This window comes from Podarcis bocagei (genome assembly GCF_964188305.1).
Source record: "Podarcis bocagei genome assembly, chromosome: 16".
Lineage (NCBI taxonomy): Eukaryota > Metazoa > Chordata > Lepidosauria > Squamata > Lacertidae > Podarcis > Podarcis bocagei.
Genome location: NC_138142.1, coordinates 21,047,409 through 21,070,842, shown reverse-complemented (window position 1 = coordinate 21,070,842; position 23,434 = coordinate 21,047,409). Strand labels below are relative to the sequence as shown.

Sequence of the window (23,434 nt, the reverse complement as noted above, 5' to 3'; positions counted from 1 at the left end):
GGCATTCCACAAATTGGGAGCCACCACCAAGAAGGCCTCACTGTTGATTGTAGGACCCAAAATGGTGGATATTGGGGAAAGGCGTTATTGGATAATGTTGTTGATTACATTTCTATACCGCCCTCTATCTGAAGATCACAAGGCAGTAGCCTCTGTTTACTACTAAGCAGTATGCGCTTGTGAATCTCAGTCCAGCACTGCTGTAAACAATTCTAGGAGCTCTGACGCCAAGTGCAACTGCTGAACTTCATATCATTTTCTTCCTTTCTGTAACAGGTCTGGGACCAATCGTCAGTATAAGCTACACAAGCCTCCCCTTGACCTTGAACTGCAGGAAGAGCCGAGGAAATGTACTGAGTAGATGCACTTCTTAACTTAGCTGCCCAGGTACCCACCCAGCCAACAGCACTGGGCCCCGAATAATTGCTCTGGCAACAGGATCCGATCCACCAGGACTCAAGTTGCTCGCAAGGATCGTTTGCATCTCAGTTTCTTTTCCTGCAGCTTCCTGCAGTTCGGTTTTTCTCTTCCCCCTCTCTCTCCTTTCCCCTTCCCTCTTTTTGAGCACTTTGTTACTACCGTTGCTCTTTCAAGCAGTTCATGGACTTTTTATACTTCGCTTTTAGCCTTTTACCAGCCCGCCCTCGCCCCACCTCCCACCCCCATCAACAGAAGTCAGATGGGATGGGGATCTCACCTACGTCTTGAAAGGTGGGCTATATCAGCATTTGGGAAAGATGCTGGAATTCTGGGAAGGCCCTTTAACCGGCAAAAGGCCACAGCGATTCTTGTCTCCACACCCAACATCATTAGCTTCTGCTGTAGAGCTTTTAGAGAAAGCCTGATCAATTTAGTCCATCCGCTCCTTCCAAAACCTTTTGGAATTTAGGATTCCCAAAGAAAAAAGATACCCGTTAAGTGCAGCTACCGTCAGCCGGGTTACAGGGAAGGGAACGTCCTGTTTTAGCTCTCCCCAAATATCCCGCGATAACACAGAATAAGTGGTCGTGATCCACTTCTCTCACACTCTCCTTCTGCACTAAAGCAGTATGGAGGTGTAAAACCTCCCTCTCTTACCCAGGTTTTCTGCATGGCAGCTCCCTGCATGCTTCCTATACACCACCATCCTCCTGGCTGCAGTCTCCTTTTCAGTTGCTTTTGCTAGATATTGTATCTTGTACCTCCCGTGTTAACTAAACTGAAGCCTTTATAGATTATGCTGCAACAATAACCATCATTGTTTACTGGGGAAACTGGCACTGAAGGAGAATGAGCTTTAACAGTTCTCGATTCCACGACAACAGAACTTAGCGAGGCATGACGACATTCCCATCCCCAGCCTGCACTAGGTAGGATCCTGTTCACAAACGTATCACTATATACTGGATAAAGGCTAAGCTAAAGGAAAGGCCTCCTTGCCGCAGCGGTGCAACCAGCGCTCAGACGCTACCAAAGAGGGGAGTGGGGGACCGAAACAAAACAAGCCATAGTGTGGTTTGTACTTTTTTGGGGTAGGTCAGGGACAGGGAACCTTTGATTCTCCTGTTGGCGTTGGGCCCATAATGATCGCTGGCCGGGGCTGATGGGAGACAGAGCCCAACATCTGGAGGCCCACAGTCAGTGGGAATGGGTTGATGGCTTCACCTGGCGGTCAAAGGCAGGTAGCAGCTTTTGGGGAGTAGGTGCTCTCACCATGCCATTTGCTCCTGCCTTCGTCAGGTCCCCATTTGGCTCCCGTTTTGGAGGTCCGCAGGCTCCCCATCCCTAGTACAGCAACGGACCACCCCTTCCCGGCAGTGAGGATAAAGGCAAATTTTAACAGCTTTGGTGAACTCTTCCAAACATTTCTCCATCACTTTTTGCCTTCCCGCTGCAATCCCCTCTATAGCTTCTCACGTTCGGGTGTTGCTGAGCCACCGAGGCAAACAAGTTTCCAAGTTTAGGCTTTCGGCCATTCGATTTGCTTTAGCTGCTGCGTTTCACTCCAAGCTGGCAAGAGCAAAAATCCCACTCTGCCTCTCCTGCTTACTCCTTTTGCCAGCTGGTGCTGCCCTACTGGAGAGGCACCTAAAATCTCTTTTGCTTCAATCAGTGCCCTTCTGGAGGGTCTTGTGGATTACAGGGTCTGGTCTGTTGTATATCCGGGCTATTTTATATCAGATGGTTTGTCAGGAAACATGCTGAGACTTCTGCCTCTGGGTCTGGGTGTTCTGAAAGGTTTTTAAGGTCTTTGCATCTCATGGAAAAAAAAGTCCCTCGTGACCTGAAAGCTCGGCTTGTCGAGTCCTGAGAGTGTATATCTTGTGTCTTGTTTGTGAAATGCTTCCTGCTATAGAATAGCTCAAAGGACTGTACATATTTACAAGAAACTTTATATTCGTAAAAAACAAAAAAAGGAAATCAAATCAGTTTCTACTTTTTTATTGTAAAGTGTGCATCTTTATTTTCAACCACCAGCCCTTTGTTTTAACGGTGGCTGGGGAAAGGCGTCTTCAGCTACTTGAAGGGGCCTCGCCCTCACCCTCCAGGAATCCCACGAAGAAATAATTGTAACGTTAAATTTGCAAGCGGAAGTTTGCTAGCATCAATGAGGTTCTCGAGCATAACTACAATATAGAATTTGTCGTCACTACCTTTTAACGATTGCAGAAAAGGTAAAGAAACAACAGGAGCAACTCACACTCCACCTGGAAAAGTATTGAACTTGTTGTTAACAATAATCAAATAAAAACAAAATTCACTCTGACTGGCATGGTGCAGTGACCTTTTCCTTCCTACAGGAGCAGCAGCAGCTTAAGGCAGGTGGGAGAGCATATCTTCCACCGTTGTCTCCCAGAGCCTTTATAACTCACCACTGCCTTTTAAACGGGGGGGATTTAAAAAAAAATATATATATACTAACTTTCACTTGTTGTCTGCCATCCTGGAGGCCTGTCGTCAGGCAGAAAGGTGGCGTTATAAATATTTCAAGTAGCAAGACTATAAATAAATTGTCAGAAGTTACTCTGTGAGTGCTTGGCTTCCATGGTTGTTACCTGAAGTCACAGGGATGAGCTGAGCATCCCAACCCTCTCCATTGTTGCAGGATAAAAGCTGCCAGGCCTTCTAGAACGCAGCAGCAGCAGTAATTGCTAAACTTCCAGCTCTCCATCTTCAGTCCTGGAGTAAGCTATCCCGTCCCCATTAGGAAGCCAATCTGTCCATTTTTAAACATTGAGCAGCAGGTCAGCGGTCCTGGCAGACACACACGAGCCAATGGCTTCCCATAAGCACCGTCCTAAAACAACAAAGGGGGGAATAGTTCCTTGCCCTCTTCCTAGCAACAACACCCCTAAAGCTTCAAGTTTTTTTTTTTTAAAAAAAAACTTATTGCCCATGTTAATTCAGACTGTACATCTCAAAACAAGTAACGCTTGGCAAGAGAATGCAAGTTCAGACTATAATGTAAATACTTCTATTTTTAAACGAAGCCAGTTTATACAGGGTCTGATGTATTCTTCTACAGGGATCGTGTGTGTCTATTACTAACTTATCGGCTTTACAGGAACTGAAGTGTGTTTCCTGATGAGTTGTACACCTAACCTTTTCCCAGCCTGCTGCGGGTAGGTTACCAGTAAGCGATGCCCCCCCCCCAGCCCCGCCCCAACCACCACCTTAACCGCCACCTTTTGGTCTCCATATAGCTCATAGTGATGCTCTGCATAAACAAACAAAAAAAAACCAAACTGCTTTGACTTCTGTTGTGCCTAATCTTGAATGTATAAATGAACTGCAAGCTTGTTTACAAATGTTCCTTTATTTTTCTTTCAATGTGCACATAAATATACTTATTTAAGACTCACTGTTTCAGTCCTGTCAATAAGATTCATAATCTAACTGTGGTTTTTTGGGGGTGGGTGGGGTGGGGGGAGGACTGCTGGTGAACTAAACAAAGCAAGCATTCTCTTTCCTCCGCTCTCCCGCACTTAAAGCAATTGGGCTGCCCACCCTTTGTCCGCCATCTCTAGCTGTGCATAATTCTGCATTTTGCTCACAGCGGGGAGGAGTACGCAGGGTTTGAAGGCCTGCCCCCAAGCATTGCACATCTTCAGTTACTCACCTGACTTCTGAGATCTCATCTGCAAAGCCCCCGCCCCACACACTTCCATATTTGAAGCTGCCAGGGCCAGAAGTTTCTGGGGCAACTGAATTTTACATGACCGTACTGCATCGTAGCAGTCATTCTCCCATTCCAAATTACCACAGCCTTCCACAAATGGTTAGATTACATCCACTGCTGACCACCGGCTAAACTGACTAGGGCACAGATGAGAGGGGAAGGCTGTTCTAACAGGAGGGGGGCTCTTATCTACCTCCCCATGCCCCTGAAGCTAACAGGGAACTTTCTGAGAATACACTTGTGTTGTTGCTCAACTCCTGGTGAACACAGCTGTACTTCCTGCTAGTGGATGTGGTCTGCAACAATGAAACATCAAGGGCAGCGAGTCGTGCTAGCTGTGCGTAGAGCTGGCTGGGGTTGGGAGTTGCCGCCCAGCAGACTTCTCCCCTTAACCTAAAACTGGCCACTCACTTCCTTTATCTCCCCAGTTTTTGCAGGTGGGGAAGATTTCAGTCGTAGTCTTGGGGAGGATTTCAAATGCAGCGAATCTCATGCCATTTATTAGGGCGAAAATATCACACAGATGTGCAATATTTGGTTTAGTTTATTAATTTAAAAAGTGTAAAAAAAAATATGGGGGCAAAAAAGCAGTAGATCTATTGAGTTCAGAAGAGCTTGGGATTATGTAAGAAAAAGGGTGTGTGTGTCTATATGAGAGAGAAATGTTATTAGGTATGGTGATTCAGCCTCTGCAAGAGCTGTTTATGCATGGATGCTTAAAATGGAGCCAGCAGAGAAGTTTTAATGTGAAAAGCTTGCTCATTATGACTTCTTAATTTGTCCTAATTAAATGTCGCTTTATACCTTTGACGCAGAGGTGGGGAACATGTGGCCCTGCAGATGTTGGACTTCAACTCTTATCTGCCCTTAATGGTTAACCTGATCCAGCATGGTTGAATTTACATTCTTAACTGACTTCAAAAGAGGATTAGACGAATTCAAGGAGGATTTGCCATAGTTACATGAGCCATAACAGATATAGTCTCCAGTGTCAAGAGTTGGCATGCTTCTGTATGCTAGTTACAGGGAATCACAAGTAGAGAGAGGTAGTGCAGTGTTGTCTTCAGGTCCCGCTTGTGAACTTCGCAGCCAGAGAACAGGATGTTGGACTTGATAAGACCTCTGGCCTCATCCAGCAAGGCTTTTTTGATGTTCTAAATGTCCCAGTAGTTGCTCATAAACCTAGCAGTTTTAGAGATGTCAGAGCGTAAGAGCTGCTCTGCTTGGACTGCATCTAGTTTTGAATCCAGTTTCCCGCTGTGACCAAATGAATGTCCTGTGAGAAACATAAAAGCCAGGACATAAAGGCAAAAGCATCCTGCCTCTTGTGGCTAGTTGCTATCTATACCCTTCTCCATGAATACTTCGAAACCCCTTTTAAAGTTTCTGCTTGGAGAAAGAGTTAAATGTGCTGCAGGAAGAAGTGGTTTCGTGTCCTGAATCCCCCTACCCTCTTTTAGCTTCCTTGAATGACCCTTCAGCTTCTAGTGTGACGAATACAGGAAAAAAGCTTCTCTCTATTTTCAATGTACCGTACATAGTTTTAAACATCTATAATATCCACCTGCCTTCCTTTATTTCTTTTTGCTAGGCTGAAACTCTTCAAATGCCACAACCTTTTCTGCCACTGTGTGTCTTTCTGCTACGGTATCTCAACCGGTCACACCATTGCTTTTGTACAACAGCATAATGATAGTGGCGGTCTTATTTTTTCCACCCTTTCTCTAGCAATACCTAGATGGAGTTTACATCCCGCCCCCCCCCAAAAAAAACACTGCCCCACGCAGAGTTGACATTTCCACCAAGCTATCAGTTATAGCCTCCAGAACTCTCTTCTTGATCAGTCACTACAAGCACATATGTGTAGTTAGGAATTCGTTTTGCCCTAATCTGCATGACTCTGGACATTTGCTTCTTTGCTTGCCTGCTCCAAGAGCCTGATCTTTTCGATTAGCTCATCTTCCTCATCATAGTGAAAGTAACTAGAGCAGAGAGTGGGGAACCTCAGACGGGAGCCAAATACATCCCTCCAGACCTGTGCAGTTTGCCCTCCAGTTTGTCCTTGAACGCTGATGATGTCTCTCCCTTGTTGATGGAGATTAGAGAGGGCTGTTTGAGTAGAGACTAGCCTACTGTACAAAGGTAGCATTTACATTTGTTGTTCCACCCAACTTTTGCCTCTGGCCCCACCTACCACCGACATGTGGCCCTCAGGCTGAAATAACTTAACCGTCCTGGAACAAGAGGGATCACAGGTTGAGAGGCATATGTTGTTGTTGTTGTTTAGTCGTTTAGTCGTGTCCGACTCTTCGTGACCCCATGGACCAGAGCACACCAGGCACTCCTGTCTTCCCACTGCCTCCCGCAGTTTAGTCAAACTCATGCTGGTAGCTTCGAGAACACTATCCAGCCATCTCGTCCTCTGTCGTCCCCTTCTCCTTGTGCCCTCCATCTTTCCCAACATCAGGGTCTTTTCCAGGGAGTCTTCTCTTCTCATGATGTGGCCAGAGTATTGGAGTCTCAGCTTCAGGATCTGTCCTTCCAGTGAGCACTCGGGTCTGATTTCCTTCAGAATGGAGAGGTTTGATCTTCTTGCAGTCCACGGGACTCTCGAGTCTCCTCCAGCACCATAATTCAAAAGCATCAATTCTTCGGCGATCAGCCTTCTTTATGGAGGCTACTATATAGTGACCATTAAATTTTCCTGTAGAGTAGCTAACTTAGCTCCACTGTGAGACAATCATTTTGTTGACCTCCAGCACTTGGTAAACCCGACCATACAACCCCCACCCCCACCTTTGTCTTGCCCTACCTAACAGGCATGTTCCTCTCACATATTGCAACAGGTCACAGGTGACAGTATGGGTTGCAACCTTTGCCGTAATGTCGGGAAGTTAACCTGTGTTCCTTTCAAGAAAGGTGCAGAGGAAATGCTCACTCTTCATTATGTAAACTGATTTTATTTTCTTTTTTAAAAAACTGATTTCTGAAGAGAAAAAACAGCAAACAGAAGATTTTTTTTAAAAAAGCAGACGTGAAATACTGTTCTCAACAGCGGTCTAGAGCAGGGATGGGAGCTTGGAGCCACCCAGCTCCCATCTGTCCCAAACAGCTGGTCAGAATAGATTAGGGATGAAGGCGGTTGCAGCCCAGTGACACCTGGAGGAGCCACAGGTTAGCCAGCCCCTGTTCTAGAGTGCCTTTTCTACCTATACATCAGTTTCAGCTACTCAAAGCAATAAAACTGCCTGGTGGCCTCAAAAGATTGGTAAGGAATCAGAAGGGAAAAAACCACACAGGGCTCGCTTGGCTAAGAAGGCACAAGCTGGTACCACAGCAGGCTAGGGAGTGTGTGCACCTTGGTGTGACAGACAACACATTAATCGGCCTTTTTTTGGGGGGGGGGAGACAAGCAGGCAGCTTATCTTTTATGGGAGGTGTAGCCCCTTGACGAGCCTCCTGCCACAAACAAGGGGAGGCTACAGCTGTTTGAGAGGAGAAGCATCCTGATTCCTTAGCATAGAGACATGTGAAGGCCTGGGGTGCAAAGCCCACCTCCCCTAGCAACCCTGGAGCAGGGCAGCAATATTGCTTGGGAGTTCTAATCTTTGGAAAGGAAGGAGCCACATTTCTGAGCAAGCTATCCAAGAAGGTAGGGGGAGAGAGGAGGCTCGTAGGACCCAGAAAGGGTTGGTCCCGAAGCTTCACAGCAGTGTCCAACTCTTCTAGCCTCTTTGTAACATCCTGCCGCCCACTGGACAGTAAATCCACCAACCTAAATCCATCAGTCCAGCTGCAGTAAACTGAAAGATGTGCCAAGCATTTTCTGCTGGCAAGTAACCAAAGCTGGCTGCCTTTGCCAGTCATCTGAAACCTGGCAAGTCGTGCCCAGGTTACAAAAGGTGACTAGCGGGGAGGGCAGGGACGAACAAGAACGAAAAATAAAGTTATTTATAAGGGTATGCCCAGATTGCTACAGAAGGAAGACACCTTCTCTTACACGTATTGCTGTATGAAAAAAAGCAAAGCCACTTTGGGGACTTTGGACGATTGAAGGTGTCCATTCATTTCCGAGTGCCCAGTTGAAAAATTCGTTTGTCTTAACTCTGCAAACTAAATGCCCTTGGCAGCTTGTGCGTCTTCATAGATCCGCCCCCCCTGCTATTACAGGGCGATGAACCCCCCTCAAAAACCCACAGCCTTGATTGGCAGCACAAGTGGGTACCTGCTTGTGGGGCTAAAGAACATTCAAAGCAGGAGGGAGAGAAAGAGAGCAAGGCAAATTTGGGCTCTTTTAAAAAATATAAAGATAGATATATATATAAATATGCGTTATGATTCGACAGCAAGTCCGCTACTGTTTCAAAGAGCATACGCTTCTCGTTTGTTCCCTCCGCTTCTCCATCGGCCCGGGCACCCAGCTCTGCTTTCAGATGGGCTTATACAGCAGCGTAGTGACATATTTCTTCTTGTAACGGTGGGTAGCGCTGAGCACCATGACCCCGTCCTAGGAGAGATTTGTGAGGAGAGGGAGATCAGAAGACGGAGCCGTCTAAACACAGGCAGACAGCAACGACTTAAGCCGCCGCCTTACCTTGATGGAAAGGGCATAGAGGTGGTTCAGCATGACGTGATTCGGCTCGGGAAGCAGGGCAGGATCGCACTAAAGAGGGCGACAAAGAAGAATAGTTCAGGACAGGGATGGGGAACCCTTTTCCAGCTCAAGGGCCATGTTCCCTCTGGAGGAGCCTGCCAGGGGCCACATCGCTGTTGCAGGTGGCACCAAAGTCAAGTTGAGTGGAGCATAGCTACATCCCAGCAATACGCAAGGGGCAGGTTTCTGCACCACTGTTGTCTCCACCCAACCAAGTAACAGGCACTGATGCAGTTCACAGACACATTCCAGCCAGGCATAGGCTTCTGAGGAAAGGGCAGAGAGGGTTCAATGAACGTGTGGTTTGGGGGGAGAGGTGCAGCTTAAGGAGAGGGTGTGGCTAAGGGAGACTCCTAAGGGAGTCCCAGAGGGACATAGCCCCAGAGGGTTGCATTTGGCCCCCAAGCACTCTACCTGATTTAGGACTAAAAGGTAAAGGTACCCCTGACCATTAGGTTCAGTTGCGGACAACTCTGGGGTTGCGGCGCTCATCTCACTATATAGGCCAAGGGAGCCAGCGTCTGCCCACAGACAGCTTCCGGGTCATGTGGCCAGCATGACTAAGCCGTTTCTGGCAAACCAGAGCAGCGCACGGAAATGCCGTTTACCTTCCCACCGGAGTGGTACCTATTTATCTACTTGCACTTGACATACTTTCGAACTGCTAGGTGGGCAGGAGCTGGGACCGAACAACGGGAGCTCACCCCGTCGTGGGGATTCAAACCACCAACCTTCTGATTGGCAAGCCCTAGGCTCTGTGGTTTAGACCACAGTGCCACCCTCATCCCGATACAAATACATTAGGACTAGGGCTGGGCAATATCTGGTTTTCAGCATCATGATATATCACCAGCAAAGAAATTGTGATATACCAATATTTCACAATGGGACGCGGGTGGCGCTGTGGGTTAAAGCCTCAGCAGCTAGGACTTGCCGATCGAAAGGTCGGTGGTTCGAATCCCCGCGGTGGGGTGCGCGCCCGTCGTTCGGTCCCAGCGCCTGCCAACCTAGCAGTTCGAAAGCACCCTCGGGTGCAAGTAGATAAATAGGGACCGCTTACCAGCGAGAAGGTAAACGGCGTTTCCGTGTGCTGCGCTGGCTCGCCAGATGCAGCTTGTCACGCTAGCCACGTGACCCGGAAGTGTCTGCGGACAGCGCTGGCTCCCGGCATCTAGAGTGAGATGAGCGCACAACCCTAGAGTCTGTCAAGACTGGCCCGTATGGGCAGGGGTACCTTTACCTTTTAATATTTCACAATATCTGAAATAAGGATGGCGCTATGTAGAGGCAATGGCTGGCTTCACAGTCTTCCCCGCATCATGATTTTTGCCGGCGCCTGCTCCTGTGATTCGCCTGCCCCCAGCACGAGGCAGTGGAGCAGAGTTAATGCGCTGCAGGAATCAAGAGAAACATTGGCTGGTTCCATGGTTTTCCCCACATTGTTATTTGTGCATAGCAAACACACACACAAACACATCATGATTTGCGATATATTGCCAGGTCAAAAATTATGAAACCAACATCCCAATATGGCCTTCAAACAGCTTTTGGACAATATGTCGCCTAGCCCTATTTAGAACTTTAAATACAAAATCAGGAAAGCCACTAGGGGCCACCAGAGGACACTTGTACACCTACCAAATACATTTTTTTTTGTAGCATGAAAGAGAAACTTTCCATTCCTGTGGAAGCTTCTGAAATGCAAACCCAAGCATGACCGGTTTATTAAGAAAACAGGATGCAAGGTAGGGCAAGGCTTATTATTAATAATAATTATTATATTTGTATACCATCTCCCTTCCATGTGTAAATCTGAGGGCAGTTCATAGCATAAAAATACAAGATAAAAACACATAATAAGAAAAAAAAGAAACCAATAACCCTCCTCGTCAGGTTAAGTCAAACAATTCAGAGTTTCAGTCTCACTGCGCCACCTCTGTTCTCAAATGGAGAATCCCCACATAAAAACTGCCCAAAGCTGGTAAGGACACACCAGCTTACACAGTGAATTTGATTTGGGGGGAAAGCGGGGGCTTGCTTCTATCTTCACATTTCTCTACTCACCGAAATCCCAGTGTCTTTGTTTAGGATAACCTGCAGGAGGTGCGGAGGAAGAATAGGGGGGGACTTGAAGCGCTCTTCAGGCTTACAGATGTAGGGTTCCTGGTGGTAGGGTCCGGGGGGTGAACTCGACAGCTCTGCTCAGGGAGGAGAGGGGAGAGAGAGGGGAGGTTCCTGTGGTTAACCTTGGTCTATTTGGGGGAAAGCACTTCTAAACAATTTCCCATTTCTAGCCGTGGTCTTGAATCCCCAAAGGTTTCCTTACTTGATTTCTACACTTTACCACTGAATGCCATTTATTCAGCAAACTTTATTGCCCTTTTAGCCCACTTGAGAGAGATCCTTTTGGCACTCTCAGCAATGCCTTTTTCAACAACAACAAAAATCATTATCATTGTTGAATTTATTGCCCATCCTTCACCACCAGGTCCCAGGGAGGGCTGCGACAATTTAAAACTTGGTATTAAAAACAGTTAAAAGGTTTAGAATGTAACTGATCAACATCTGTATAGCTAGATCATTTCTTCTAGCTCATTCACGGGATGTTCCAAGACAGCAGAACAACATTTGGGCGAATAATATATGATGCCTTTAATTCTGGATGCTGCTGCTGTTCTTGCCACCCTGGACAATTTGGTACCATCGGGAAACTTTGCTACCTCACTGCTCACACCTAACGCCAGGCCAAGTTTAAAAAGCACAGGCCCCAATACCAATTGCAGCGAGGAGGACACTTTTTACACCTCTCCACTGTGAGATATGTCCATTTATTCCTACCTGGTGCTTTCCGTTCTTTGATCCATAAGGGATCTTATCTCACTATTGCTAAGCTTCCTCGGGAGTCCTTGCTGAAGAACTGTTTGAGACTCTTAAGTGCACAATGTCTGCTCGATCACCACCTTCCGTGTGGTTACTGACACTCTCAATAATGTGCCGGGAAGAACAAAGTCCTCCAGAGTTAACTGCATTCAGACCGTCCCCAGTGCCAGGAAACAAATAGTGTTCAATGATGTCACTTCTGCAAAATGCACAGCTAGACACTAAACCCTGGACCAAGGCAACACAGCACCCCCAACCATGGAGAAGCACGACACCAAGATACCTACCAGATACATCTGAAGACTTTTGGGAGTCCACCATTAAAGCATCAAATACTTCAAAGTCTGTTTTCTTCACCTGGATGACGTTGTTGACAGTCCCCAGCTGGCTGGTTACTACAGGCTAGGAAGAAAACCAAGGGGCAGCTTGTAAATTGCTTTGGAGTGCCTCATGGGAAGAGATTGGAGGAGGAGGAGGAACAGAATGTAGACCAGCAAAGCTCTACTTTGCATCTTCAAAATAGGCTCCACCCCATAGCTTTTGGGAACCTCCAGACTGTTAGACTCCAGCTCCCATCAGCCCCAGTCAGAGTGGCCAATGGTCATGGATGATGTCAGCAACACCTGGAGGGGCACAGGCTCCCCACCCATGACCTAGGCCCTGAAGAATGAATCTCAGGCCTTCCCATGGGAAGGATGTAGGAAGATTTTTTTAAAAAAAAGGAGATGTCTTCGGCTGAGTGTCTGACCAACGGCAGGTGCCCCACTGGTTCATTACAGAAAGAAGTCAGTTGTCAAAATTGGTTTGCACAAGGATATACGTGACTTTATGCTGCTACGTCAAGTGATGGCCTACGTATGTAAAAGGGCCACCACCTTTGATGTGAACTATCATACCTAAAACAACACACTTTCCAATGCACCCGGCATTTCGCATGTTCATCTGCCAGCCACCAATCACGGAGAAATTACAGAAGGCGGAGGCATGGATGCATGAACCAGCCCTTCATGATGGCCAAGTACGACTGAAAAAGGCAGTATTACCTCTGCAGGATCATGTGTCCATTGGCCATCCACATAAAACTTGTATTGGTGTTCGCCTTCTGGGAGATCGAGAATTGCTACAAAGTTATTGTGGCTATGAATGAGAGAGGGAGGGGATTAAAAAGAGAGGGGGGAGGGGATACAATTAATCCTTTACCGTAGAAAGTGAGTCAGCTAAATAATAATTAAAAAGTCTGAATCTGAATTTTTGCCTCTTCCCATTCTGCAGACAACCCACCCCAAAATACTGGAATGAAACACACAGTACCGTCCTGCCCACCAAAAGCAAAACCCCAACAGCTCTCCGTGAGTGTGATTGTAGGCCGCTCTTGCTTAGAGGCTGGGGATTTGCAGCGATGTTTTGTTGCAAGACTGGCTCCCCATGCCCATAAAGGTGAGCCACTCTTGAAAATGAGCATTGGCTTCACCACCAGTATTTGATAACAGCATGGCACCAAGCTCAGCCCACTTTTCCTGCTCTTGTGGGAAACTGCGGTAAGGATAGACACTGTAGATACCCTTCAAAACATATTGGGCCTCCTCACCAAGACAACAAACAAAGGTAGCCCAGACCAAGCCACAAAGATGCTCACCTCCGTGTCAGTGGAAGTTTGCTCCAGTTGTTAAAAGAGCCGGACAGAAAGACCTCTTTGCCTCCTCCGGTCCAGCGAAAAACGGTTGGCCGAGCTTGTGTAGGAGCCTTATCATTCACCTCGACGTCATGCTGCCAGGCCAGGAATTCTTCTTTTTCCTTGCCAAGCTGCGTGGGACAGGGAGGGAGGAACATGTGGTGTAATGGCCAAGTCTTGGCAAAAATTCAGTTCCGCAATCTGTTTTAGGTTAAGTGGCTAAGGGGTGGGTCATTTAGGGTCCAACTTGCATAGCTGGATTTCTCCTTCCTTTCCTTTCTCCAGGCACTCCCAAAATCTTATCCATAGGATCCCACAACCTTCTGAAGCAGACCTTTGCTCCATTGGGCCTACATACCATTATCTGACCGCCTCCTAGCAGAGGGTGGAGGAGGTGGAAACAGACATTCAAATGACTCAGCGTTTGCCTAGGCCTGACTTGGAGGGGACCCACAGAAATTAACAGATCCAAGTTATTGGATGTCTATTACGATCAGTGGGTCTGTTCTGAGTGGTACTAAAGCTTGATGTAACCCAATGGCCGATTCCCCCTCTCTAAAAAGAGAAACAACCAACTGGCTGCTGGAGTTTCTGCAAGAGTAAACTGGCGCCTGTCTCACATCCTTCAAAATGGCAGCATGAACCCTTTTGCTCGGCTTTCTCAGCGAATGAGGGCGAACGCCTGAGGTCACATACCTTTATTTCCTCGGCGTGGAACATGTCGGTGTCTTCAGGGCTGTCCATCAAGATCTTCGGCCGGTCTCCATCCTTTGTTCCTCCGCTATCTCTCCGAGGTGTCTTGTGGCTCCCTTGACGCTCCACACCAGCCCGCTCACTGCTCGTGTTCCCCATTGCTCTTCAGATCCCAAAGAGAAAGGCAGCCACAAATCTCTGCAACAAATCAGGTGCCGGAGAAACCAGAGGCTGTTCAGTCGGCATAAACAAACAGCCCAGCTCACAATCTAATAAGCAATGGGCAGGAGAATGACAAGCTGGTGGTGAAAATGAGCCAGTGTGGTTTACTGCTGGCTTTTGATTGCAGAGATCTGGTTTGAAAGCCCTGCTGAGTTACAAAGTCCACTACATGTGCTGTGTTTGGTTGGTTTACTGTCTTTGGTTGGTTTGTTTGTTTCCTGTCTTGAAGCCAATGATGCCATTTGGGTGGGGATGAACACCAGGCACATAAGGCTTGTGTCCTGTAGAGAGAGAAGCTTAGAACCTGTGTGGTGTCACAATTAAAGTGCCTGAGAGACCTGGGTTCAAATCCCCACTCAGCCAGGAAGTTCACTAAGTGACCTTGATTCACTCCCCATCCCTCCCAGCCTAAACTACTTCACAGGGCTATTGAGAGGAGAGAATGGAGAGCAAAAAGGGGAGGGGAGCAAAAAAGGCCCTTGGCTAATTAGTGGAAGGATGGAATAAAAAATAAAAATGCAATGAGGTGAAAGCATAGAAGGTCTCTGGAAACATCTCCAGCTGAAAGGAGCAACATCTGCCATGAAGATCATTAGATTACCTTGGGCCACATTCTCAACCTAATCTCCCTCACAGGGTTGTTGTGGAGATAAAATAGAAGGGGGAATCTGCAACCTGTGCTCCTCAGAAGGCCAAGCAAGACAAATATATTCTTTTTAACTGTCATCTGCCCCAGCTGCAACAAAACATGTCTCTCCCTTATCAATCTCTAGTGCCACAACAGGCACTGTAACCTTCCAATAGTTTGACTTCAGCCACAAAGGCACACTCCTCCATTGTCTCCCGAGACAGACGGATGCCAGCAAAATATCCAGCCTTTTCTCTAAGAAGCTCAAGATAGCATAATGGTTCTCCCATCTCTTGTGAGATAGGTGAGTCTGAGTGTGTATGACTGGACCAAGATCACACAACAACATTAATGGGGGATATGAACCCAGGTCTCCCTCTTCCTAGCCCAATACCCCTACATGTATCTTCCAAATCAGGAAAACACTTCACCTGGGTTCCAACGAAATGTGCTCCACTAAATAGAGCTATTAAGCTTTAAACATGCACAAGACTAAAAAAAAACAAAAAACAAAACCCTGGGAAGCTGAACATTTGGAAGATTCAGGACAGACAAACAGGAAGTCCTTCTTCACACAGCATCTAATTCATCTGTGAAATTAGTGTAGTGACAGTCACAAACTTGGACAGCTTTAAAAGACGATTCAACAAATTCATGGGGGATAAGGCTTCTACTCTGGATGGCTGCTAGCCTCTACTGTCAGAGGCAGTACATGCCTCTGCATGCCAGCTGCTGTGAATCGCAGGTGGGCAGAGTGCTATTGCACTCATGTCCTACTTGCAAGCTTCCCTTTGGGCCAGTGAGAACAGGATGCTGGAACCAGACGAGTCCCTTTCACCTGATCCAGCAAGGCTCTCTCACCTGCTGTGAGTTGTGTTCAAGCTGTGACTTGTCCTTCAGGCCCTCCGTCCCTCCCCAGTAACATATGCAACCCCTAAGTACCACCAGTCAAGAGGACATCCAGCAGAAGTTACATAGAATCAGAGAGCCAGACGGGACCACGAGAGTCATCTAATCCAACCCCCTGCAACGCAGGAATCTTTTGCCCAGCGTGGGGCTCGAACCCATGCCTTAGCATCTGGTTGGCTTCTCTGAGAACAGGATGCTGTCGGCTTGACCCAGTATGGCTCTTACGTTTTTATACCACAAAAGGACTGGCATAGCTACAACTGTTGAAGGTTTTGCTCAAGTTGTGAGTTATTCACCCTTTGACACCCCCACCCACCCACCAACCTCCCGCCCCTAATATTTGCAACTATTCAAATATCCCAACTTATAAAAAGGATATCCAGCAGGAAAGGAAAGGAAAGACCCCTCTGTGCCAAAGACTCCAGAGAGCCACTGTTGGTGGAACTGTAAAACACTGGGCTAAAGGGACGAATAACCTGATCTGGTTCGAGGCAGTGCCTAATATATCTAACATATAAATTCAAATAGTGATGTATGGAAGTGAGAGCTGGACCATAAAGAAGGCTGATCGCCGAAGAATTGATGCTTTTGAATTATGGTGCTGGAGGAGACTTGAGAGTCCCATGGACTGCAAGAAGATCAAACCTCTCCATTCTGAAGGAAATCAGCCCTGAGTGCTTACTGGAAGGACAGATCGTGAAGCTGAGGCTCCAATACTTTGGCCACCTCATGAGAAGAGAAGACTCCCTGGAAAAGACCCTGATGTTGGGAAAGATGGAGGGCACGAGAACGGGACAACAGAGGACGAGATGGTTGGACAGTGTTCTCGAAGCTACCAGCATGAGTTTGACCAAACTGCGGGAGGCGGTGGAAGACAGGAGTGCCTGGCATGCTCTGGTCCATGGGGTCATGAAGAGTCGGACACGACTGAACGACTAAACAACAACATAAATTCAAAGTCTGGCAGGCAAGTGGCACCGGATGTGCGCGAAGAACCTTCCTTTCACCTCTAGCGCTGCGCAGGGAAGTGGGCTTTTAAAAAGCCTCGCTTGGTGACCTTGGGCCAGTCCCCTCCTCTCAGCCTGGACCTTCCTCGCATTAAACACCAACACTTGAATGCTAAACAGCAGGCAAAGAATTATCCTCTGCACATGCTCAGGAGCCGGAGGGGGGGAGGTTCCGGGGCTCAAGCAGCCTCTTTGTGCCGTGGACCGAGGAGGGAGTCGCTGCAGCGCCCGCCCGCTTCCCTTTCACTCACCTGCAAGCGGCTCCGCAACTCTCTTCTCGGGGTCCCCGGACAACAGCCGTTCTCGCCACTTCCGGTTTCTCCCCGGCCGCCGGAGAAACAACTTCCGGTCTCGGGGTGATCCAGGCGGCGCAGCTGAACTCTAGTTCTTACTGCGCATGCGGGTGCGCGAAGCTGGCAGGAGGCGGGGCGGGGCGGGAGCTTGCCGGAATTTAAAGGGGCCGCGTCGCCTTTTTACCTTCTGCTCCGGCGGCGAGAGTTCTAGGAAGCGTCACTCGCCCGCAAGTCTCATCATCTCGTTTATTCCCACCCCCGCGCCGCCCAACGGACTCCTGGAAATGTATGAGGAATCTAAATGGTTAGAGGGAAGGAAATAGCACTCCGTACATGCTCAGAGGCTCCCTCTGTACGCGCTCAGAGGCTGCGAGCCCATACATGTGCTTATTCAGAAGTAAAATAGAAAAAATAAAAATAAAACCTTGTGTGGCACCCTTAAGTAGAGGTGGGGAACCTGTGGCCCTTTGGGTATACAGTAATTCAATTACTTCCCCCATCACCACCCACTGCTGATCATTGGTCAGATGTTGATTGGTGAGGACAAGTGCTAGGTAAAGGTAAAGGGCCCCCTGACCATTAGGTCCAGTCATGACCGACTCTGGGGTTGCGGCGCTCATCTCGCGTTATTGGCCGAGGGAGCCGGCGTACAGCTTCCGGGTCATGTGGCCAGCATGACTAAGCCACTTCTGGCAAACCAGAGTAGCGCACGGAAACACCGGTTACCTTCCCCACCGGAGCGGTACCTATTTATCTACTTGCACTTTGATGTGCTTTCGAACTGCTAGGTGGGCAGGAGCAGGGAGCGAGCAACGGGAGCTCACCCCGTCGCAGGGATTCGAACCGCCGACCTTCTGATCGGCAAGTCCTAGGCTCTGTGGTTAACCCACAGCATCACCCGCGTCCCCAAGGACAAGTGCTACAGCCTGACAAAACCTGGAAGCCCAGAGGTACCCAACTCCTGCCTGCTCTAGTAGCAAAATCAGTTATTATTTCATAAAAAAATATTCCATACTACTTGATTGTAACAAACCTCAAAGCAGTTTGCATGAAGAATAGAAAAAACATCAGTAAAAACATTCAGAAAACTATAACCAGCAATAAGCTTAAAAAAAACACACACACATCAGCATTTTACATATCTGAGTACAGTGAAGGCACCTGCCTGATATCAACAGGCAGGGAGTTCCAAAGTGTAGGTGCTGCCATAATGAAAGGTTGATTTCTTACAGATTCCGAACCTATATTATATGGCACCTGAAACAGTGCCAGTTCCGCCCATTGAAGCGGTTGAGAGAGCACATATAGAGTAAGATGATCTTGGGAGTAAACTGGCCCCAAGCTGTGAATGGATTTGGATGCTAATAGTAACACCTTGAACCTTAAACCATGACTTGTCTTAAATAAAATACAGTGGTACCTCTGGTTACAAATGTATTTGGAATGATGCTTCAAGACTCTTGCGGGGATGAGGAACATCTGTGGCCCTCCAGGGGTTGCTGGACTTCATCACCCCTGCCCATTCGCCATGCTTGCTGGGGCTGATGGGAACTGGGGTCCAACAACATTTGGAGATTGGGGGGTACAGGTTCCCCATCCTTGTCTTTGGATTTTTGGTGCAACAGACTGTTTAGCAATAGGCACCAACACACTCAGTGGATATGATTTAGTTGACACAGAAGTATGTTCCATACCACAGCCTTCCACAACCTGGTGCCCTCCATTTTGGACCTCAGTTCTCATTAGCCCAGTCTGGCGTGTTAACGGAGGAATCTGAGGGCTCCCTTGGACAAAAAGACAAAGACACCAACCAGGACAATTTGGAGCAAAACAGCAGCCTGTAGGCTTGGCCTTTATTGAAAACTGTCGCTACAGGACTCCCACCCACAACAAGATGAAGCAAGATGGAAATCCCAAACAAAAGACCCCAACTTTTATTAGCTACTAATCCCCCAAGCCACACCCCTAGAACTACATCACGACTACATCATTGTCACATCACAAAAAGGAGGGGTTGTGGAAGTAACCTGAGTATGTTGTCACCTGGCTGGTTCCTCCTTTCCCCCTCCCCATGAGTCATTTCTAGAGGACAAAGGGGAGTTGGCAGTTTCCTGCCCCCAGAGGGAAGATTTGATCATTGTCCTTTGTTCCAGTCGTGTTGAATCCACTCCCATATGCAAGTCCATTGTGTCCTTGATGGTCTTCTGTCTGGGACCATCAAGGTTGCCATGCCAACTGGGCAGGGCTCCTGAGTATGCATTGGTACGGTTAAGGGATTATGGCCGTCCTATATCAAACCGTCCCCCTTTGATAGTCCTTCCTTCATGGAGCAAAATAAAAGTGGACCGGTGTAGAGCCAATGTATGGTTGATTTACTATGAATTTATAACAGAAACGTTGCGTATGTCGTGTGTGTGTGTGTGTGTGTGTGTGTGTGTGTGTGTGTGTGTCGTGTTTGTTCAAACTGAATGATTGGGGGGCGGGTTCCTGCAACAGGATATAGGCATGTACTCAGCCCCTCATAATATCCGTTCTTCTGACCTGGTCTGCCCTTGGATCTCTTCCCCGTTCCCTTAGCCCTCCTACCCTCCAACAGACTGTCACGACCCATGACATTGCAGGGGGATGGACTAGATGATTCTTGGGGTCCCATCCAGCTTCACAGTTCTAGAACCCAGATACCATGCAATAAACTCAGAAGATGGCAAGTCTCTGGAGCTGTTGTCCCTCGGGGAAGAGCTGCCAGGGCTGCCTTCTGAATCGCCCCAAATGGAAGACACAGGCTTACCGTCCTCTGATTCCCAGCCCTGCAGGAACCAAAGACTGCTGAATAAGGCAAGGGCCCTTTAACAGACAGCTGGCTCCACTGGAGGAGGCGGAGCTCACTGAACTACTGGTCCTGGTCAAGGTATATAAGGCTTCAGTTGGCACTACACCTTTGCAGATAACTGCTGGACTTCCCTTGTGGTCTTATAGAAGAGGCACTGACCTCTGTTTTTTTTTAGTTATCAGGTTGCAGGCGAGCCTGTTTTGTTGGGGAAAGCAACTGTCTACTGGATCAGTCCAAACAGATACCTAACCTAGTCGCTGAGACTGGTAGGATGGAAGATGGGGAGGCCAGCAGTAGGTGGCGCCAGAGCCAATGACAGGCAGGGCTGACTAATTCTAATTTTTGCCTTCATCTTTCTCCTATTATGACGACTTAAGAAGGCAGGTGTGGAGTGGTTGAGGGCAGACTGAGGATGGTGGGGCAGTGCCCCACTAGCCCTAATAGACAGCTTCTCCTGAGGTAGCCCTGGGCTGTTGCTTGAGAACTGTGACAGCACTTCCAAGATTAGATGGCCCAATACAAAAGCAGAGTATATGCATGTTGTACCAGGGCTGCAAGCTGACACCTCGGATAAGCCCTGGAAGTTTCTGATGGCTGTTTAAATACAAGCTGTTCCTCCTCTCTGGTCTACTCAGTTTAACAACTTCCCAAGCGTCGGGATGATATTTCACCCCCTAAATGCCTTGGCGGTGCAGCTGAGCAGCATAGGAGGACCCTTGTGGAGCAAGGAAGGAGCAGGGTGGCCTTTCTTAGCGGAGGGCCGAAGTTCTGCAAGTGCAATTGGCTCTCTGCCGCTTGAGATATAACTGAGGACTTCCGAAGTTGCTCACATTCAACAGATAGCCAAGGAATAGGTCAGTGGTAGGGCTGTGGCTAAATCTTTCCTCCAGCTTACCAAATATTTCCTTCCTCTGCAAAAGGGGCTTCCATTTTCCTTTTCCAGGGGCACAAAGCGTGAGTGCGTTCACATTTCTGTCCTGGTTGGTTTAGTTTAGGGACCAGTTTCTAAAGGAGAATTCTGAGATTTACCAGGGCAATTCAACGTTCAAAGGAAGTCTGTTCGTGTTTATAGAGAGCCAGTGTGGTGTAGTTGCTAGAGTGTTGGACTAGGACCTGGCATAGGTCAGGGTTCGAATCCCCACTCAGCCATGTGAACTTTTGTGGGCAACCTCAGGCCATTCACTATCTCTTAGAGCAGCTAACTTCACAGGCCTGTTGTGAGAATAGAGTAGAGAGGGGGAAATCGCACAAGATATACCCCCTTGAGCTCTTTGGAAGAAAGATGGTTTGTAAACAAAATGAATGAAGGTTTTTAAGCAGAGGTTGGGTGGCCCTCTGTCATGGTTGCTTTAGATAAGATTCCTGCATTGCAGAGCTGTTGGATGAGAGTACCCTTGGGGTTCCTTCTCTACAATTCTATGATTCTATGAATGAATGAGGGACGTGGGTGGCGCTGTGGGTTAAACCACAGAGCCTAGGACTTGCCGATCAGAAGGTCAGCGGTTCGAATCCCTGTGATGGGGTGAGCTCCCGTTGCTCGGTCCCTGCTCCTGCCAACCTAGCAGTTCGAAAGCATGTCAAAGTGCAAGTAGATAAATAGGTACCACTCCGGCGGAAAGGCAAACGGCGTTTCCGTGCGCTGCTCTGGTTCGCTAGAAGCACTGGCCACATGACCCGGAAGCTGTACGCCGGCTCCCTCGGCCAATAAAGCGAGATGAGTGCCGCAACCCCAGAGTCGGCCACGACTGGACCTAATGGTCAGGGGTCCTTTTACCTTTTATGAATGAATGAATGAACATTACCGAAGAGTGGATTTGCCTGCGCATTTGTCTTATTGATGATAATTTGCTACTATTTGGTGGAGAAAGGAGCCCAGCAGAAGCCTGATGCTTAAATCTTCACTGGGCCCTCATCTCTTATATTTAGCTGCCCTGCTCTAAAGTTACATATCAGAATTACACACACATCGCTGTTTTACAGAGCCCAGCTGTCCCAAAGACCTGGAGGAGGCTAATCTGATCCAGGAGCTGAGGACAGCAATTTACCTTCCCATCTGTCTCTGCCTGTAATGCGTGTGTGGCGGGGCAGGCGGGCAGGCTTGGTTTTGAGGCACAGGGAATAGCACAGCAGAACTTGAGGTGGTAAATAAAAGGAGACTATTGTGTGTGTGTGTGTGTGTGTGTGTGTGTGTGTGTGTGTGTAACAGAGAAAGAGCTATCATGAGGCAGTGAAAGCCTGAAGCAGATAAATGGATAAAAAAGGTCCTGCTCCACTCATAGGCAAACAGGAATACACATCCTTTGGACTTCACAAACCAAATGACTGGGGTGGATAGCTGGTGGCCTGCCCAAATCTGGTTCTGTGTGCTGCTAACCTGGATGAGACCCAATGTGGACCTGATGACTCTGACCTCAGCTGGTTTCTCCCAAGCCAACACATACGTCAAAGGCTCTTTAGTCCACCCTTCCTGATGCAGACTGCTTGGTCTGAGATCACCTTTACTCACCCCAGGCAGCGAGCAAACATTACCATCCATCTTTTACTTGGCACTAAAAAACATTCCCGCCCCCCTGGGGGGTTTAATACTGCAAATGAGTTATTCAGATATCACAAACAGGTTGCTTGCAATGGATGTGTTGTTGTTTTTAACTCACTGGATTTCCCACGGAAAGGTAAATCCTGATTAAATGAGGGTGGGGGGGAGCAGCCTGGCATTTTGATGCCAATGATATCCTGTGGATCTTGCATAATAGGTCTTGCCTGCCTGAGCAGCAATGATTCTGCAATAAACACCTGTCTAAATGCTGCCAGAGCTACGGAACCTTAACACCATAGTACCAAAAAAAACCCAGGATCACATCTGATTCCTTTATGGCTAGCTTAATGAAGAGTAGGAATTACAATTGCTTGAGGGAATTTCATACCCATGTGCTGGAATTATCATAATCAGGTTCTTGGGCTATGATTCTTAGAGAGAGTACTGCTACAACACTTATTCTCCAGTTAAGGTAAAGGTAAAGGGACCCCTGAACATTAGGTCCAGTCGTGTCCGACTCTGGGGTTGCGGCGCTCATCTCTCTTTACTGGCCGAGGGAGCCGGCGTACAGCTTCCGGGTCATGTGGCCAGCATGACTAAACCACAGCAGCGCACAGAAACGCCATTTACCTTCCCGCCAGAGCAGTAACCTACTTATCTACTTGCACTTTGACGCGCTTTCAAACTGCTAGGTTGGCAGGAGCAGGGACCGAGCAACGGGAGCTCACCCCGTTGCGGGGATTCGAACCGCCAACCTTCTGATCGGCAAACCCTAGGATCTGTGGTTTAACCCACAGCGCCACCCACGTCCCCATACAGGCTCTTGGGTACCCTATAAGGGGAAAGGAGCAGTGTTTTTCTTATAACAGTCACCCAAAGGGGGGGGAATACATCTTTTCTTCCTCCGTTCTCTACACCACATATAAATTTATAAACCACTATCATCCTTCA

General features: G+C 48.0%; 2 protein-coding genes and 1 long non-coding RNA gene across 14 annotated transcripts in view; 2 read left to right on the top strand and 1 right to left on the bottom strand.

The window, feature by feature from the left end:
- Window positions 1-3,842, top strand: part of CIT (citron rho-interacting serine/threonine kinase) — a 116,665-nt gene extending 112,823 nt beyond the window's left edge. For all 11 annotated transcript variants that reach the window (XM_081174627.1, XM_081174625.1, XM_081174629.1 and 8 more), the window contains one exon: window positions 277-3,842. In XM_081174627.1, coding sequence (XP_081030753.1) covers window positions 277-300 — 24 coding nt within the window. In that variant the 3' untranslated portion in view covers window positions 301-3,842. The remainder of the gene's footprint in view (window positions 1-276) is intronic.
- A 1,645-nt stretch (window positions 3,843-5,487) lies between these two features.
- LOC308576091 lies at window positions 5,488-8,317 on the top strand. Its single transcript, XR_014003077.1, has 2 exons — window positions 5,488-6,422; window positions 6,836-8,317. It is a non-coding gene; the product is annotated as an uncharacterized lncRNA (long non-coding RNA).
- Window positions 7,100-17,234, bottom strand: PRKAB1 (protein kinase AMP-activated non-catalytic subunit beta 1). Of its 2 annotated transcripts, none has more exons than XM_081175139.1 (8): window positions 17,076-17,234; window positions 14,062-14,256; window positions 13,330-13,496; window positions 12,737-12,830; window positions 11,981-12,095; window positions 10,878-11,011; window positions 8,754-8,822; window positions 7,100-8,666 (listed from the first exon to the last, which is right to left on the bottom strand). In XM_081175139.1, the coding sequence occupies exons 2-8, from the start codon at window positions 14,215-14,217 to the stop codon at window positions 8,589-8,591; spliced, it is 813 nt and encodes a 270-aa protein (XP_081031265.1). In that variant the 5' UTR covers window positions 14,218-14,256; window positions 17,076-17,234; the 3' UTR covers window positions 7,100-8,588. The 2 variants fall into 2 exon arrangements, with proteins under 2 accessions (XP_081031265.1, XP_081031266.1); XM_081175140.1 differs by having other exon boundaries at window positions 14,062-14,275; window positions 17,077-17,161.
- Between the last annotated feature and the right edge of the window lie 6,200 nt (window positions 17,235-23,434).

Excerpts from the sequence above, each read along its gene's own strand:
- PRKAB1 (XM_081175139.1), bottom strand. The coding sequence starts at position 14,217 with ATGGGGAACACGAGCAGTGAGCGGGCTGGTGTGGAGCGTCAAGGGAGC. Across the intron at positions 11,012-11,980 it reads AAAGTCTTCAGATGTATCTG|AGCTGTCGAGTTCACCCCCC; the intron begins GTAGGTATCTTG and ends CTCCCTGAGCAG. Across the intron at positions 8,667-8,753 it reads TCTATGCCCTTTCCATCAAG|GACGGGGTCATGGTGCTCAG; the intron begins GTAAGGCGGCGG and ends AATCTCTCCTAG.